Genomic DNA, 12,500 nt, shown 5'->3' on the forward strand with positions numbered 1-12,500 from the left:
ATCAGAAGATCGGTGTTATGGAAAGCCATACAGCCAGCTATGACCATCAGAAGATCAGTGTTATGGAAAGCCATACAGCCAGCTATGATCGTCGGAAATCAGCATTACGGCCAAGCAACCAACCAAATTTGAGCATCAGAAGATCAGCATTATAGCTAGCCAAACAGCCAGGTATGACAATCAGAAGATCGGTGTTATGGAAAGCCATACAGCCAGGTATGACCATCAGAAGATCGGTGTTATGGAAAGCCATACAGCCAGCTATGACCATCAGAAGATCAGTGTTATGGAAAGCCATACAGCCAGCTATGATCGTCGGAAATCAGCATTACGGCCAAGCAACCAACCAAATTTGAGCATCAGAAGATAAACATTATAGCTAGCCAAACAGCCAGGTATGACAATCAGAAGATCAGCATTATAGCCAAGCAACCGACCAACTATAAGCCTTTTTTCAAATGCAACCATCAGATCAAGATCCGCATCCTGGTCACCCGTCAACAAAATACAGCCATCCAGATCAACCTCATGACCATCCATCAACTGACAGATGAGCCTCATTATATCCAGTCAGCATCTACAATCATCAGAAGATCAGCATCATTGTCATCCATCAACAACAACAACAACAACAAAAAAACACCCATTAAAGATCAGCACCATGGTCAGCCATCATCCAGCACAGAGCACTTGAAAGCTTCAACAGTGAACATGAACCCTGAGCCCTGGCTCCAATCACCCTGGAATTCAGTGATTTATCAGTATATGGGGAAGCTGTCAGCTCAATCATCAGCACACACTAGTCCTGCACAATGATGTAGAACTGATGAGTGCTATTTTAAAAGCACATTATTAACAAATATTTCTTCTTTTCAGCCAACAGATTTGACTGCCTGCACTCTCTGACCCTAGAACTCAGTGCACCCACGATAACCCTAGAGCACGATTTTTACTCGGAGCTCCCGCCATTTATTGTCCATGCAACACATGTATTAAAATCGCCTCTGGTGTCAGAAACTTCATTTCTAATCTTGAATATTTGCATGGAGCAGATACTGCAAGCCTAATTTAAATTGTGTACAAAGAAGTATGAGCTTAAATCCATACTGGGTCAACGGAAAAGTGAGAAATAAAGATGAGTACCCAGGAGATGACTGTGGTGTGGAACATAGTATTTACTTATTGGTATGTGGGCATACAAAATTATCTCCAATATATGTGTAATATACACCATCTACGCATATTCTAGAGAAAATTGGAATGTCTTATATGCCTAGGAATATAATGCAGGCTTCACACATACGTGCACAAAATCAAGACAGCGGTCGTTTTGCTGGTATTTTATTAGGATCGTTCCATTTCTGTCAATAAAGCAAAGGCACTCAAAGTGGAAGAGGGTTAGAAGTATAACCCAGATTGTAGTTGTCATATGAAATGCATTACATTTGTACTGCTCCACATTCTGAGCAGGGGGTCACCAGTTCTAGTACCAGAGGATGGAGTCATATAGCCACTTAGACCAGCTGAACTTAGGTGACATCGTACAATTAGAGGCAGGAAGCGAGTGTAAAACCTCAACGTGTTTCATTTGAGCTAATCCAATAATCATCGTCAAAGTCTAAAGCAAGGGGTCAAAACATTGCCAGACAACATCCATAACAATGGAAAAGGAAAACAAGTGAGGGTCAAAACAAGAAAGTATGACAAGGAACAAAGCACAGGGAGCACACGGTACACACATATTTTGTGTGTTTGTCCTGTAGTGTTTTGTATTGTGTGTTTGCACTGTATTTTGTCGCACACTATTTGCACTAATGTGCACTTTATGTGGCTAAAACAAACTTCCTTTAGGTTCTTAGCTCTGCATTGTTTTATGTAGCACTATGTCGTTTTATGAAGCAAATTGGTTCTGAAAAAAAAAAAAAAAAAGTTTTTATATCACTATGTTCCGTATCAGCTATGTATGGTTGAAATGACAATAATAGCTTCTTGACGTAGACATACACATAGAGTCAAAAACCATCACCAGCAGCAGTCACTGCAATGAAAAACTTGCCGCATACTGAGAAGAGAAATTCATGATAATTGGAGTGAAGTATGACTCTGTACAATTAAGGCTTCAAGGGATTACTGAATATCATTTTCAAACCGAAGCCCAGTACAATGGCGCACACTGCCATTTCCTGTATCCTACAGGCTATTCGATATTTATAGCTGAACAATTTTAACCTTCGGGCCTTTATTTAATCACGGCAGAAGGTTTCAAAAACTTAAGTGTTTCTTAATTCCTTAAGAAAAGATTCATTTATGTCATTTGTCATGTCATATTTGATGTATTTGAGCCATTAACTGGAGAAACATCATTTTACATTCACATCTAGCCTTGTCTTTGTGATGTGTACCGTATCTTTGTAGCCGTTAGCTATGTTTTTACTTTCGGTTTAGCTCATTTCCAAATGGTTAAATCTAGATCTTATATAAGTTACTCTATTACAGTATCTTTATATAAAGTGTTTCCCGTAAGAAAGGGTTCGAGTTAGAAACCTATTAGGAAGCTAATAATTCAAAAGCTATTATAGAGCGCCCCTTTGTACATAAAAATACGGCTGCAGCACACACATAATTCACACACATTTTCTCTCTCTAGCCACCTACTTACAGTTAAATGTAGTCAGATGTTTCATTTCTTTTTCTTTTCCTCAGCTGCAGAACAGAAAATTATGAAAGATTGGAAAGGTTTTACATCTTCTAAGCTAATGAACAATTTTATTCACTATCGCAGTCAAGGTATCAATCAAGGATCTTCACCCCACGCTGACGGAAATCTGCCATTTGTTATTTGCACTTATTACCTTCTAAGTGATTTAGTTCCATCATTTCAATAGGCAGAAAAAGTCTTGGCGGTAGGCTTCCTTTCGAAATTAGTGGCTTGCTGTAGTTTCTTTCAAGAATGAAAAAAAAAAAACCTGCCCAGTGGCAGGGGGTTTTCGTTACACCTTATAACTGCTCATTAACAACCATTCTCCCATCTGTCTCAGCTGACGGATAATTAAGCTAATTACTTATGTAATTAGTTGTGAAATATTTGTTTGAGAAAGTTAGCTTTAGTTCACTAGTTTTCCACAGCCAAATGCAGCCCACAGACATCCAGTTTAAATCCAGTTTTTCCTCTAGAACATGGGTGTCAAACCACGAGATCATATCAAGTGTGCATTACAGCTGACTAGCCGCATGCTCCGCTAATACTACAAATCCCAGAATGCCTTGCCACTGTATTGACGCGTAGTCACGAACAGCAAGCGCCCCTCATTCTCTGTTGACAGTCGTTAACAACCATGTTACAGTCACATCGGGCAAGTTAATTCCACTGCCAAATGAAAGATGGACAATAGGAGCTTTTAAGACAGGAGGGAGGCCGATTGTCTGTTCACGAATATAAAGGACAGACCTGTTTGTCTTGTGAGCTAAAGGTGCTAACGTGTCTATAACGAAAGAATATAACATAAGGAGACACTATGAAACGAAACATTATGAGAAGTATAAGGACCTGGACGTTAAGCAGAAGCTCCAGAAGGCGGAGGAGATGAAAAAAAGTCTGGTTTCCCGGCAGACTATGTTCATGAAAGCAAAATCAAAAAGTGAAGCTGCTGTAAAGGCTGTAAAGCTTTATTGTGGCAGCAGAGACAGCAAAATCTGTCCGGGACCTTTAATGAGGGAGAGTTTGTCAAAAAGTGTATGGTGAAAGTTTGCGACATGAACACCACTGATGTGTCTTTTATTCCGAATTTAATTTCTTATGTGTTTGTAATATCAAGCTCTGGTTGTTCCAAATCCTGTGTTTAAGCAAAACTAAAGTTTGTTTCCATATGACAAAGGTTGAACATTACACATCAGTTGCAGTTAATTTTTGAATAAATATTCAGTTTGGCCCGTGATTTTATCTCAGTTTTATATTTTGGCCCCCTGTGAATTTGAGTTTGACATCCCTGCTCTAGAATGTAGGATAGGTGGCCTGCTGGCCAAGACACTGCAGATTTCCTTTCACTGGACTTTGGAAGCAAACTAGTTCAAATGCAAGACCTTTTTTCCTCGTGCTACACTCACACATTAATGTTAGTTGGTGTAACCTTAGATATACTTAGATATAATACTGATATTTAGTCGAAGCCTTGAGAAAAGTTAACACTGAGAAGGAGTGATATCTAAAGAGCTGGAAAGCACCATGTGCTTTCCTGCTTTCTTTCCAAAACCTTTCTTGAAATCGTCTTCACTAAAATGTATTTGAAAGTGTGTAGTAAAAACTAAACTCATGTATGTAATGTCTTTTTATGTATTTTCTCCTTGCGCTCTTCCTGAATTTCACACCTCATTGTTTGATGCCTTTCTGCTGCTATTTGTTGTTATCTGTTGTTATGTATTAACCCTGTAAACATCATATTGTCTCTCTCTCTCTCTCTCTCTCTAGATATATATATATATATATATATCTAGAGAGAGAGAGAGAGAGAGAGAGAGAGAGAGAGAGAGAGAATGCGTGAGGTGCTTTGTAATGAATTGCCATCTCATCAAAGGAAAGTGATCTTTCAGAATTGAAAGAACAATAAGGAAAGATGCACAGAATTTTTCTAGATTGCATGTTCTTTCAAACCTTTTACTGACTAATTCTTTGTCACATCTGTTAGTTCTATGATTCTGCTGCATGCCTATCCTCACTTCTTCTTCTTCCAGATGGTGCTCTATATGCAGATGTGATGTTACCCAGTTAATCTAACTACTGTAGGTCTGCTGCTGTAGAGCTCCATGTTTTTTGAAACCTCTGCTAGCGCCAGTAAGCTCTTTTCAAAGCTGACTTCATCACCGCCTGGGCTGCTGGATCATCCCTTCATGTCTTGGCACTCACTGAGACTTTGATCAACCCAGCACACACATCTACACCTGTTGCACTCTCTACAGAGTTCTCTGTCCGTTCTTTGCTCCTTTGTTCTTTTCTCCTCGCTCTCTTCCTGAATTTCACCCTCCATTGTTTGACACCCTTCTTATTTAAACCTTGTGAACAGCATACCGCCTGGGTCTATTGTCCACCAGGTCTTCTTGGCAACCTGATGTATGACAAAATGAACTGATCTTTGATCCTTGTTCCTTCTTCCCGGAGGAAGGGTGATCCTCTGGTCCTGCTTAAAGACTTCAGTCTCCAACTGACTGCAATCACAATCTCAGATCATTCAACCTGATGTACTGACAGCAACATCCTTGATGGGATCTTCACAAAGAGCTTCACAAAAAGCTTCACAAAGAGCAACATCAGCCCAAATCCTAGCAACTGCACTTTATGTATTGGGCCATTTCTATGTGTCCTGTTTGTTATACTCTGGAATTTAAGTCAAGAGTCAAGAAGTCAAGAAGCTGTCATTTCAACCATATATAGCTGTTGCAGTACACAGTGAAAGGAAACAACTTTTCTCCAGGATCAGGGTGCTACATAAAACAAAGACAGGGCTAAGGACATGTAAGTAGTCTTAGCCACATAAAGTGCGACTGTGCAACCTGGTGCAAACAGTGCAGGACAAGACAAACAAGACAGTGCAGGACAAGACAAACAAGACAGTGCAGGACAAAAAACAGTGCAGACATAAAGTTACAAGACAATACAAAAAGTACAAGAAATGCAATACACAAAAGACAATAAACAGTAACAGAAACAGTGCCGACCGACCGGTGTAAATACTGTATGTTCAAACAATATTTCATGCAATAACATTAGAATAAACAGTTTCTTAGCAGCAGGTCCTTTAGATAATATATAGAGTTGTGCAAAAAATCAGCAAATGACTGAAATATTGTATAGCATGTGCGTTATGGCTGAGATATTGTACAATATGTGCAAAAACAGCTGAAATGTTGGACAGTATGTGCAAAAACATAACATAAACATAAACATTAACATAAATCCCTAATGTACCCTGACCATATTTAGCTTCAGGCTTCAGAAAATGCTTTAAAACCCAGTCCCTTCTTTTTATTTTTTACTGTACTGTCATTTCTGGCAACAGTCAACCAGCAATGTGACACCTACCCTCTGCACAGCACTCTCCAGATCTCTGGACTCACTCTGCCTTTTCACCTATAAGCCAGATAGACAAGCATCTTGCAGCCGTTGGCTGTCTGACATTCCTTTGTCTGAAATAAAACCTCAGATAAGTGTGGGGGTAAAGTGGAGAACATCTTACTTCTCTACATATCTTGATTAGTACTGCACTGCCAGATTAGTTATCTTTTTCTCCCGCAACAATCTACAATGAGACCGCACTTTAAGTAACTGCTTCAAGCAATGCATTACTATCATGTGATCTGACCCCTGCTATTGTCGACATACCCCTTTACATGATAAGCTGATCCTGAACAGCTCTAATTATTCTATGTATAGATCTGTATCCCCTTTGCATTACTGTCCAAATCCACTGAGATGTGCCATTTTTACATCATTCCATTTTAAAGTAAATGACCTCCTGGATGAGAGCCAGTCTGGATACAAGGCTGGACATTTCAGAAGAGGATGTCCTCCTTACATACTCTACAAAAAGCTCTACAAAAACCAGGGGAAAACCGAGGCCTCATATTTCTCAACATGTCACCTCACAGACTCCCTAAAGACGGTACCCAGGGGTCGGTTCTTGGTCCAATCTTGTTCTTCCTACTTACTAAATCAAAGGGCTCGGTGATCAAATCATAGGGCGAATTTATGTCCTCGAATTACAAGCCTCAGAGAGCTCTGCACTACAGAATATACCTTGATTCATCTGTTTTACTCTGCCTGGCATGACATTTGCTGAGATCTAAGCATATCTGATCGTATGCTTGTAATACTTCTCAGTGGTGAAATGAGCTTCCTGCTCAACTTGACTAGCTCTCAGCCTCCTTTCCTTTGACTAGGGTCTAAATCCTTCCTTTGCAGACAACGTCTAGGTTAACTTTGTACTTTTTTGCTTGTTCTTTGTATTTAGGCAGTGTGGGTATGTATTAAAAAATACATATATTTTATCTTGTATAAATTGACCAGTAGAAATACATTTATGTAATATATACTGCATAATAAAAATCCTATAATAAGAAGAATTAATTATGATTTAATGAACTATTAACCAAGATTAAAAAGCAAAGTAATGATATACGTACAGCATATATAATGACTTACTATTTAAAATCACTTTTTCAACAGGCAGTTTCAGGTCAATTATTGTGTTTCTAGCAACCATTTAACTGACAAACATGCTATGGGCTTCTGACCTACTAATGATCGAGTGCAATATATTTGGCAGATGCCCTTATGCGGAGTGACTTACATATTATCTCATTTTATACAAATGAGCGACGGAGGGTTAGGAGCTTTGTTCAGAGGCCCAGCAAAAGAAAACAGACAAAACAATTAGATTGCATTAAAATGAGGTGTCTATAGTGTACCAAGAATTTTGGTGAGAAAACCATGCATACATCAAAAAGACACCACGTCTCGGTCTCTCTGTATTATTCAGTTGCCGCTAATTCCATGCAAATTGATCATATTCGTTACAGATTTTCTCAGAGAACAAACGTCCAAAAAGCGATTTACTTCTTAGGTTTCTAAACCTTTTTGTTTTATGCACTTAATTACGTCTTCCTTTAAGTTTGAATTTGCCTTTTTTTTTTTTAATTAGCACTTGCATGAACATGTACTGTACAGGGATGTCATGTGTCACGCATTGAGAGTGACAGTTACGCATTTTGGTCTTTTGTCCCGCTCTACCGCCACACCGTATTTCTCACGCAGAAAAACTTTTTGATTATTTATCGTATATTTAATAAGCTGCAGCGCCCAAAATATATCAGTCCGCACCGCTGTCTCTATGGAACCGGGCAGGAACCGAGCGCGTCTCAGTTCTTAGTCGAGCCAATCAGAAAATAGCACTATCTGGGTAAGATTTAACGCAACAACCAATTTAAAAAAAAAACACACACATTCATTAGAGAGGGTATTTTCGACAGTCAGTTTGAACAAAACCTCAACATGAAACAGCTCGTCTCTGGACGGGACATTGTCCTCAATCATGTCCCTAAAAATGTCTGGGCTTGAGCCGAAATGTTTTAAATGGGAGCAACATTACAAATGATAAAGGAGTCCAAAAAGGCAACAAACACTTACAATAAACAACACAAGTCATAATCTCTCTCTCTCTCTCTCTCTCTCTCTCTCTCTCACACACACACACACACACACACACACACACACACACACACACACACACACACACACACACACACACACACACATACTGTAAATGGAAATTAAATGGAAATTAAAATGGAAATTAAACAAATACTTTGTATTTGGTTAAATTGCGGTCATAAACAACAACTCCCCTATTATTTATTTATTTATTTATTTATTTATTTATCTATTTATTTGTTTATTTATTTATTTTTTGGGAGTGGGGGGAGGTGTCACGCTTGCCTGTCTCCAAAACTTGAGAGCCCTGTACTTATTATTCACATTATGAACTCCCAGATGTAATTTCTCAAATATTTTGTATCTTTGCACCTTGACATTTTTGCCTGTTGTGTAAATAAATGTGTAACCGTTTTCCTAGGATGTGTTATCGTCTCATTTTAACCGGCTAGCTTAATTCTAGCTATTGTTCACTGGCTAGGTCATCGTTAGCACTACACGCTATTGTCAGCAGTTGTGCTGTACAGTACTTTCAGTACAAAATGTTGCATAAATACTTGGTGTCATGTTTTTTTTTTCTTTAAGTTGCACACTGAACATCCCAAGGTGGGAAATGATGCAATCTGCAAATTACCACTTACAAGTCACCACAAACGCAGCATAAGACTTAAATCTGACTGGTGTTTGTGTATCTGAACCAATAAGCGCACGCAGCTTATCAGGGTGTTTGGGGAACCATTTCCATCTCTAATGTTTATAGTGATTATCTACGACAAGAATAAGATATATTGGGAATTGTAAAAATGGAGCAGTTGTTATGCTATAAAATCTAAAGTGAAAGCTTGGGGCACAATGTACACAGGATTTGATGATTATGTGCTTTAACTGTGCTTGAACTGGATTCTGCTTAACTTTAAAATACATGCATTTGCCAAATGAAGAACTGCAGCTCTAATCAGAGTGGCTCAACACTTTCTATCAAGCTTACTCACTTCGCCACAAGCTAAATTTCTAACATTGTGAATAAGTAAGGTCAAAAAGTAGTGCTAACTGTGCCACCGGGAAACAAAATAATAATAATAAAAAAACTTGGTTTGGAAAGTTTTACCTTCCTAATCATGTCGAAGGCAAGTGTGTGCAGTTTAGTTTTGATGATGCTAAGCACACATTGTAAGGAGATGGCAGCAGATAATAAATGGATCATTTTTTAAGACAATTCCATGAGTCACAATTCCAGAAAAAGCAGAATAAATGCTTTATTATCTGCACACACACACACACACACACACACACACACACACACACACACACACACACACACACACACACACACACACACACACACACACACAAACACACACACACACACTGACAGGCTTGGCAGTGATCTTGAAGGGTTTTTTTTTATTTTATTTTGGCTGTTCGCTCAGTATCTGTGTGCGGTGATGCAGTTGGACATTGTGAGCTGGACTCATATCAAGTGATTGTGAGGACTGAAAATACCTGTAAAGTTCCTTTGTATTCATACCTTAGAGACAGTGTGTGTATCTTGTGCATGACACTGACAGCAGAAACTGATATGACACTAGAAGTCACACCAAGCGGTCATGCTGACTTTTGCTTCTACCTCACACACACACACACACACACACACACACACACAAACACACACACACACACACACACACACACACACACACACACACACACACACACACACACACACACATACACACACATGCTGTATACAGTCTCACCTGCATATGGGACAGGTGCGTCCTTGTCCAGCGCCACCAGAGGGGGGTCAAGCAGAACCACGTCTGTGTTTTCAGTGATTACACCACGATATGACGTCTCGATCCATGGCTTGTGCTTGTTCACTGGGGAGAGAGAGAGAGAGAGAGAGAGAGAGAGAGAGAGAGAGAGAGAGAGAGAGAGAGAGAGAGAGAGAGAGAGAGAGAGAGAGAGAGAGAGAGAGAGAGAGAGTCATTCAGTCAGATTGGCTTTTTACCAAATCACCACTATCACATTTACAGCCTATACACCCTCATTATTCAGAGCTTTCACCAACATAACAAAAACAATGCAAAAAGCTTTGCTGTGATTTATTGAAGCTTTCAATTGCTTCTTTTGCTCTATTTCATCATTTTTATCCTCCAGGTCAGTCACAGCCAGTTTCCACCTGCTTTCTGTGCCTCCTGTATCAGATACTATCTCCCCACCTGGGAGTATGAAGGCTTACAGTACATGTGCATATATATTTTGAGACAAGTGAAGATATCTACCACATCTTTATAAACTGCTGCAGCACCAAAGCTGTGTAGCACTATCTGGCTTAGTCTGTCAGGGTCGTGCTTGGACATTCCCTGCCGGAACATTACGGGCGTGTGCCAACAGCGTGTTTTTGTGCCACGTGTCTTTGTGTTGTTTTCACGTGTCTGTTTCCCACCTTTATTCAAATGATCCTAATGTGTCTAATTTCCCTGCCTTATTCCCACTATGTTGCATTTTGCTCATGGATTCCTTGTCTCTGTTTCGGCGTTGTTACGTTTTGATTTGTTTGTGATCTGTCGATGTCTTCAGTGTTTGTATTCAAGTTTTTACTGTTCCACATATTATTTTGTTAATAAATCATGTTTGCTTTAATTATTCCCAAACTTGGGTCTGTTTTTTATCCCACCTCTCTGACATACAATAGTCTTACAGTAGACGGAGGAAAGCAGTCGTGTTTCATTCATTCATTTTCTACCGCTTATCCGAACTTCTCGGGTCACGGGGAGCCTGTGCCTATCTCAGGCGTCATCGGGCATCAAGGCAGGATACACTCTGGACGGAGTGCCAACCCATCACAGGGCACACACACACACTCATTCACTCACACACTCACACACTACGGACAATTTTCCAGAGATGCCAATCAACCTACCATGCATGTCTTTGGACCGGGGGAGGAAACCGGAGTACCTGGAGGAAACCCCCGAGGCATGGGGAGAACATGCAAACTCCACACACAAGGCGGAGACGGGAATCGAACCCCCAACCCTGGAGGTGTGAGGCAAACGCACTAACCACTAAGCCATCATGCCCCCTGCCTTCACTGCAAAATGGAGAATTCTGTTCTTTTGAGTGTCATTTGCATTGCTGGGATTCAAACCTGTGCTCTGATAAGATTGGGAAAACTTATTCAAGCTCCATTTAATCCAGACTGGAAAAGTGGAACGAGGGTAACATTCCTGACATTATACATCCTTAGATTTGAATTCTTTAATTTTATGTAAAATATACTCTAATTTAAACAATTCTGTTATTTGGATTAAACAGAAATTACTATAGATACGAATAGGAGAGTGCTCTCTATCCACTTTGCTGTTAGGAGCGAATAGTGTTCTTACGTTAAGTGTGTTCTTTTTTTTTTTTACTTTAAAACTTGGTGCTTCTTATAGCATTGTTTGGGGGCGTTGATCTTGTTTGCATAGCCCGCGTCAGGTAATTTCCATATGAATGGCGTGCACGCGGTAGGTGGGATCACATTAGCGCTAATGAGGTCGAGCCAGAAAAACTGTACCTCTCTTTACTTACATACAGATTACACAAAAAGACAATATTTGCTTTCGATTTTAATTACCTCATTTAAAAGTAGACATTTCAGACTTTCATTAGACATATGTATCATGTTCGTGTGATAAGTATTGGCGGAGTTATCAGTTCATGTTTGTAACGTGTTTCAGGTGTGTCTGAATGCACACCCTGGTTATTTTCTTTATTTGCCAAAAGCACAGCATTTTGTTGTGATTATGAAGGCAGTCAAATAAAAGTAGACACTTCACAGTTTCGAATGATGTATTACATGTGTGTGTATGATTATGAATGACGGAGTATTTTAAGTGGATTTCACGTTGAAGAGGAAAAAATGCCGCAATAAAGAATTTCTTTGTTTATTTACAGGTCTAGCTAGCTAGCTATCATTCCCGTCAGTGAAATTTAACTAGCAGTCTGGCACTTTAACTGTTTTTTTTTTTTTTGTGTGAGCGCTTTTAGTGCTTTTTAGTCGGTAAAGTCGTGTATTAACGAATAATACAGATAAACTAAAACACACGAATATACACTTCAAAAATAGCTATTAGCAAAACCCCGGCACTGAAACTGCACCTGATGCACTGAAAACAATCTTTACACAAAAACAGATGAACGATCCCATGAAAAATTGTACAGGTACCAAGATATACAGCTGAAATTCCTAAATCTTGTTGTACACCAAATCCGCTACATGAAAATGATAATCTTAAATTAAAAAAACAAA

General features: G+C 39.4%; 1 protein-coding gene across 1 annotated transcript in view; it reads right to left on the reverse strand.

The window, feature by feature from the left end:
- clstn2b (calsyntenin 2b) overlaps nucleotides 1-12,500 on the reverse strand; it is a 203,678-nt gene that overhangs the window by 113,308 nt on the left and 77,870 nt on the right. The window contains exon 2 of the mRNA XM_047821019.1: nucleotides 9,958-10,080. Within this exon, the coding sequence (XP_047676975.1) occupies nucleotides 9,958-10,080 (123 nt within the window). The remainder of the gene's footprint in view (nucleotides 1-9,957; nucleotides 10,081-12,500) is intronic.

This window comes from Tachysurus fulvidraco, chromosome 11 (genome assembly GCF_022655615.1).
Source record: "Tachysurus fulvidraco isolate hzauxx_2018 chromosome 11, HZAU_PFXX_2.0, whole genome shotgun sequence".
Classification (NCBI taxonomy): Eukaryota; Metazoa; Chordata; class Actinopteri; order Siluriformes; family Bagridae; genus Tachysurus; species Tachysurus fulvidraco.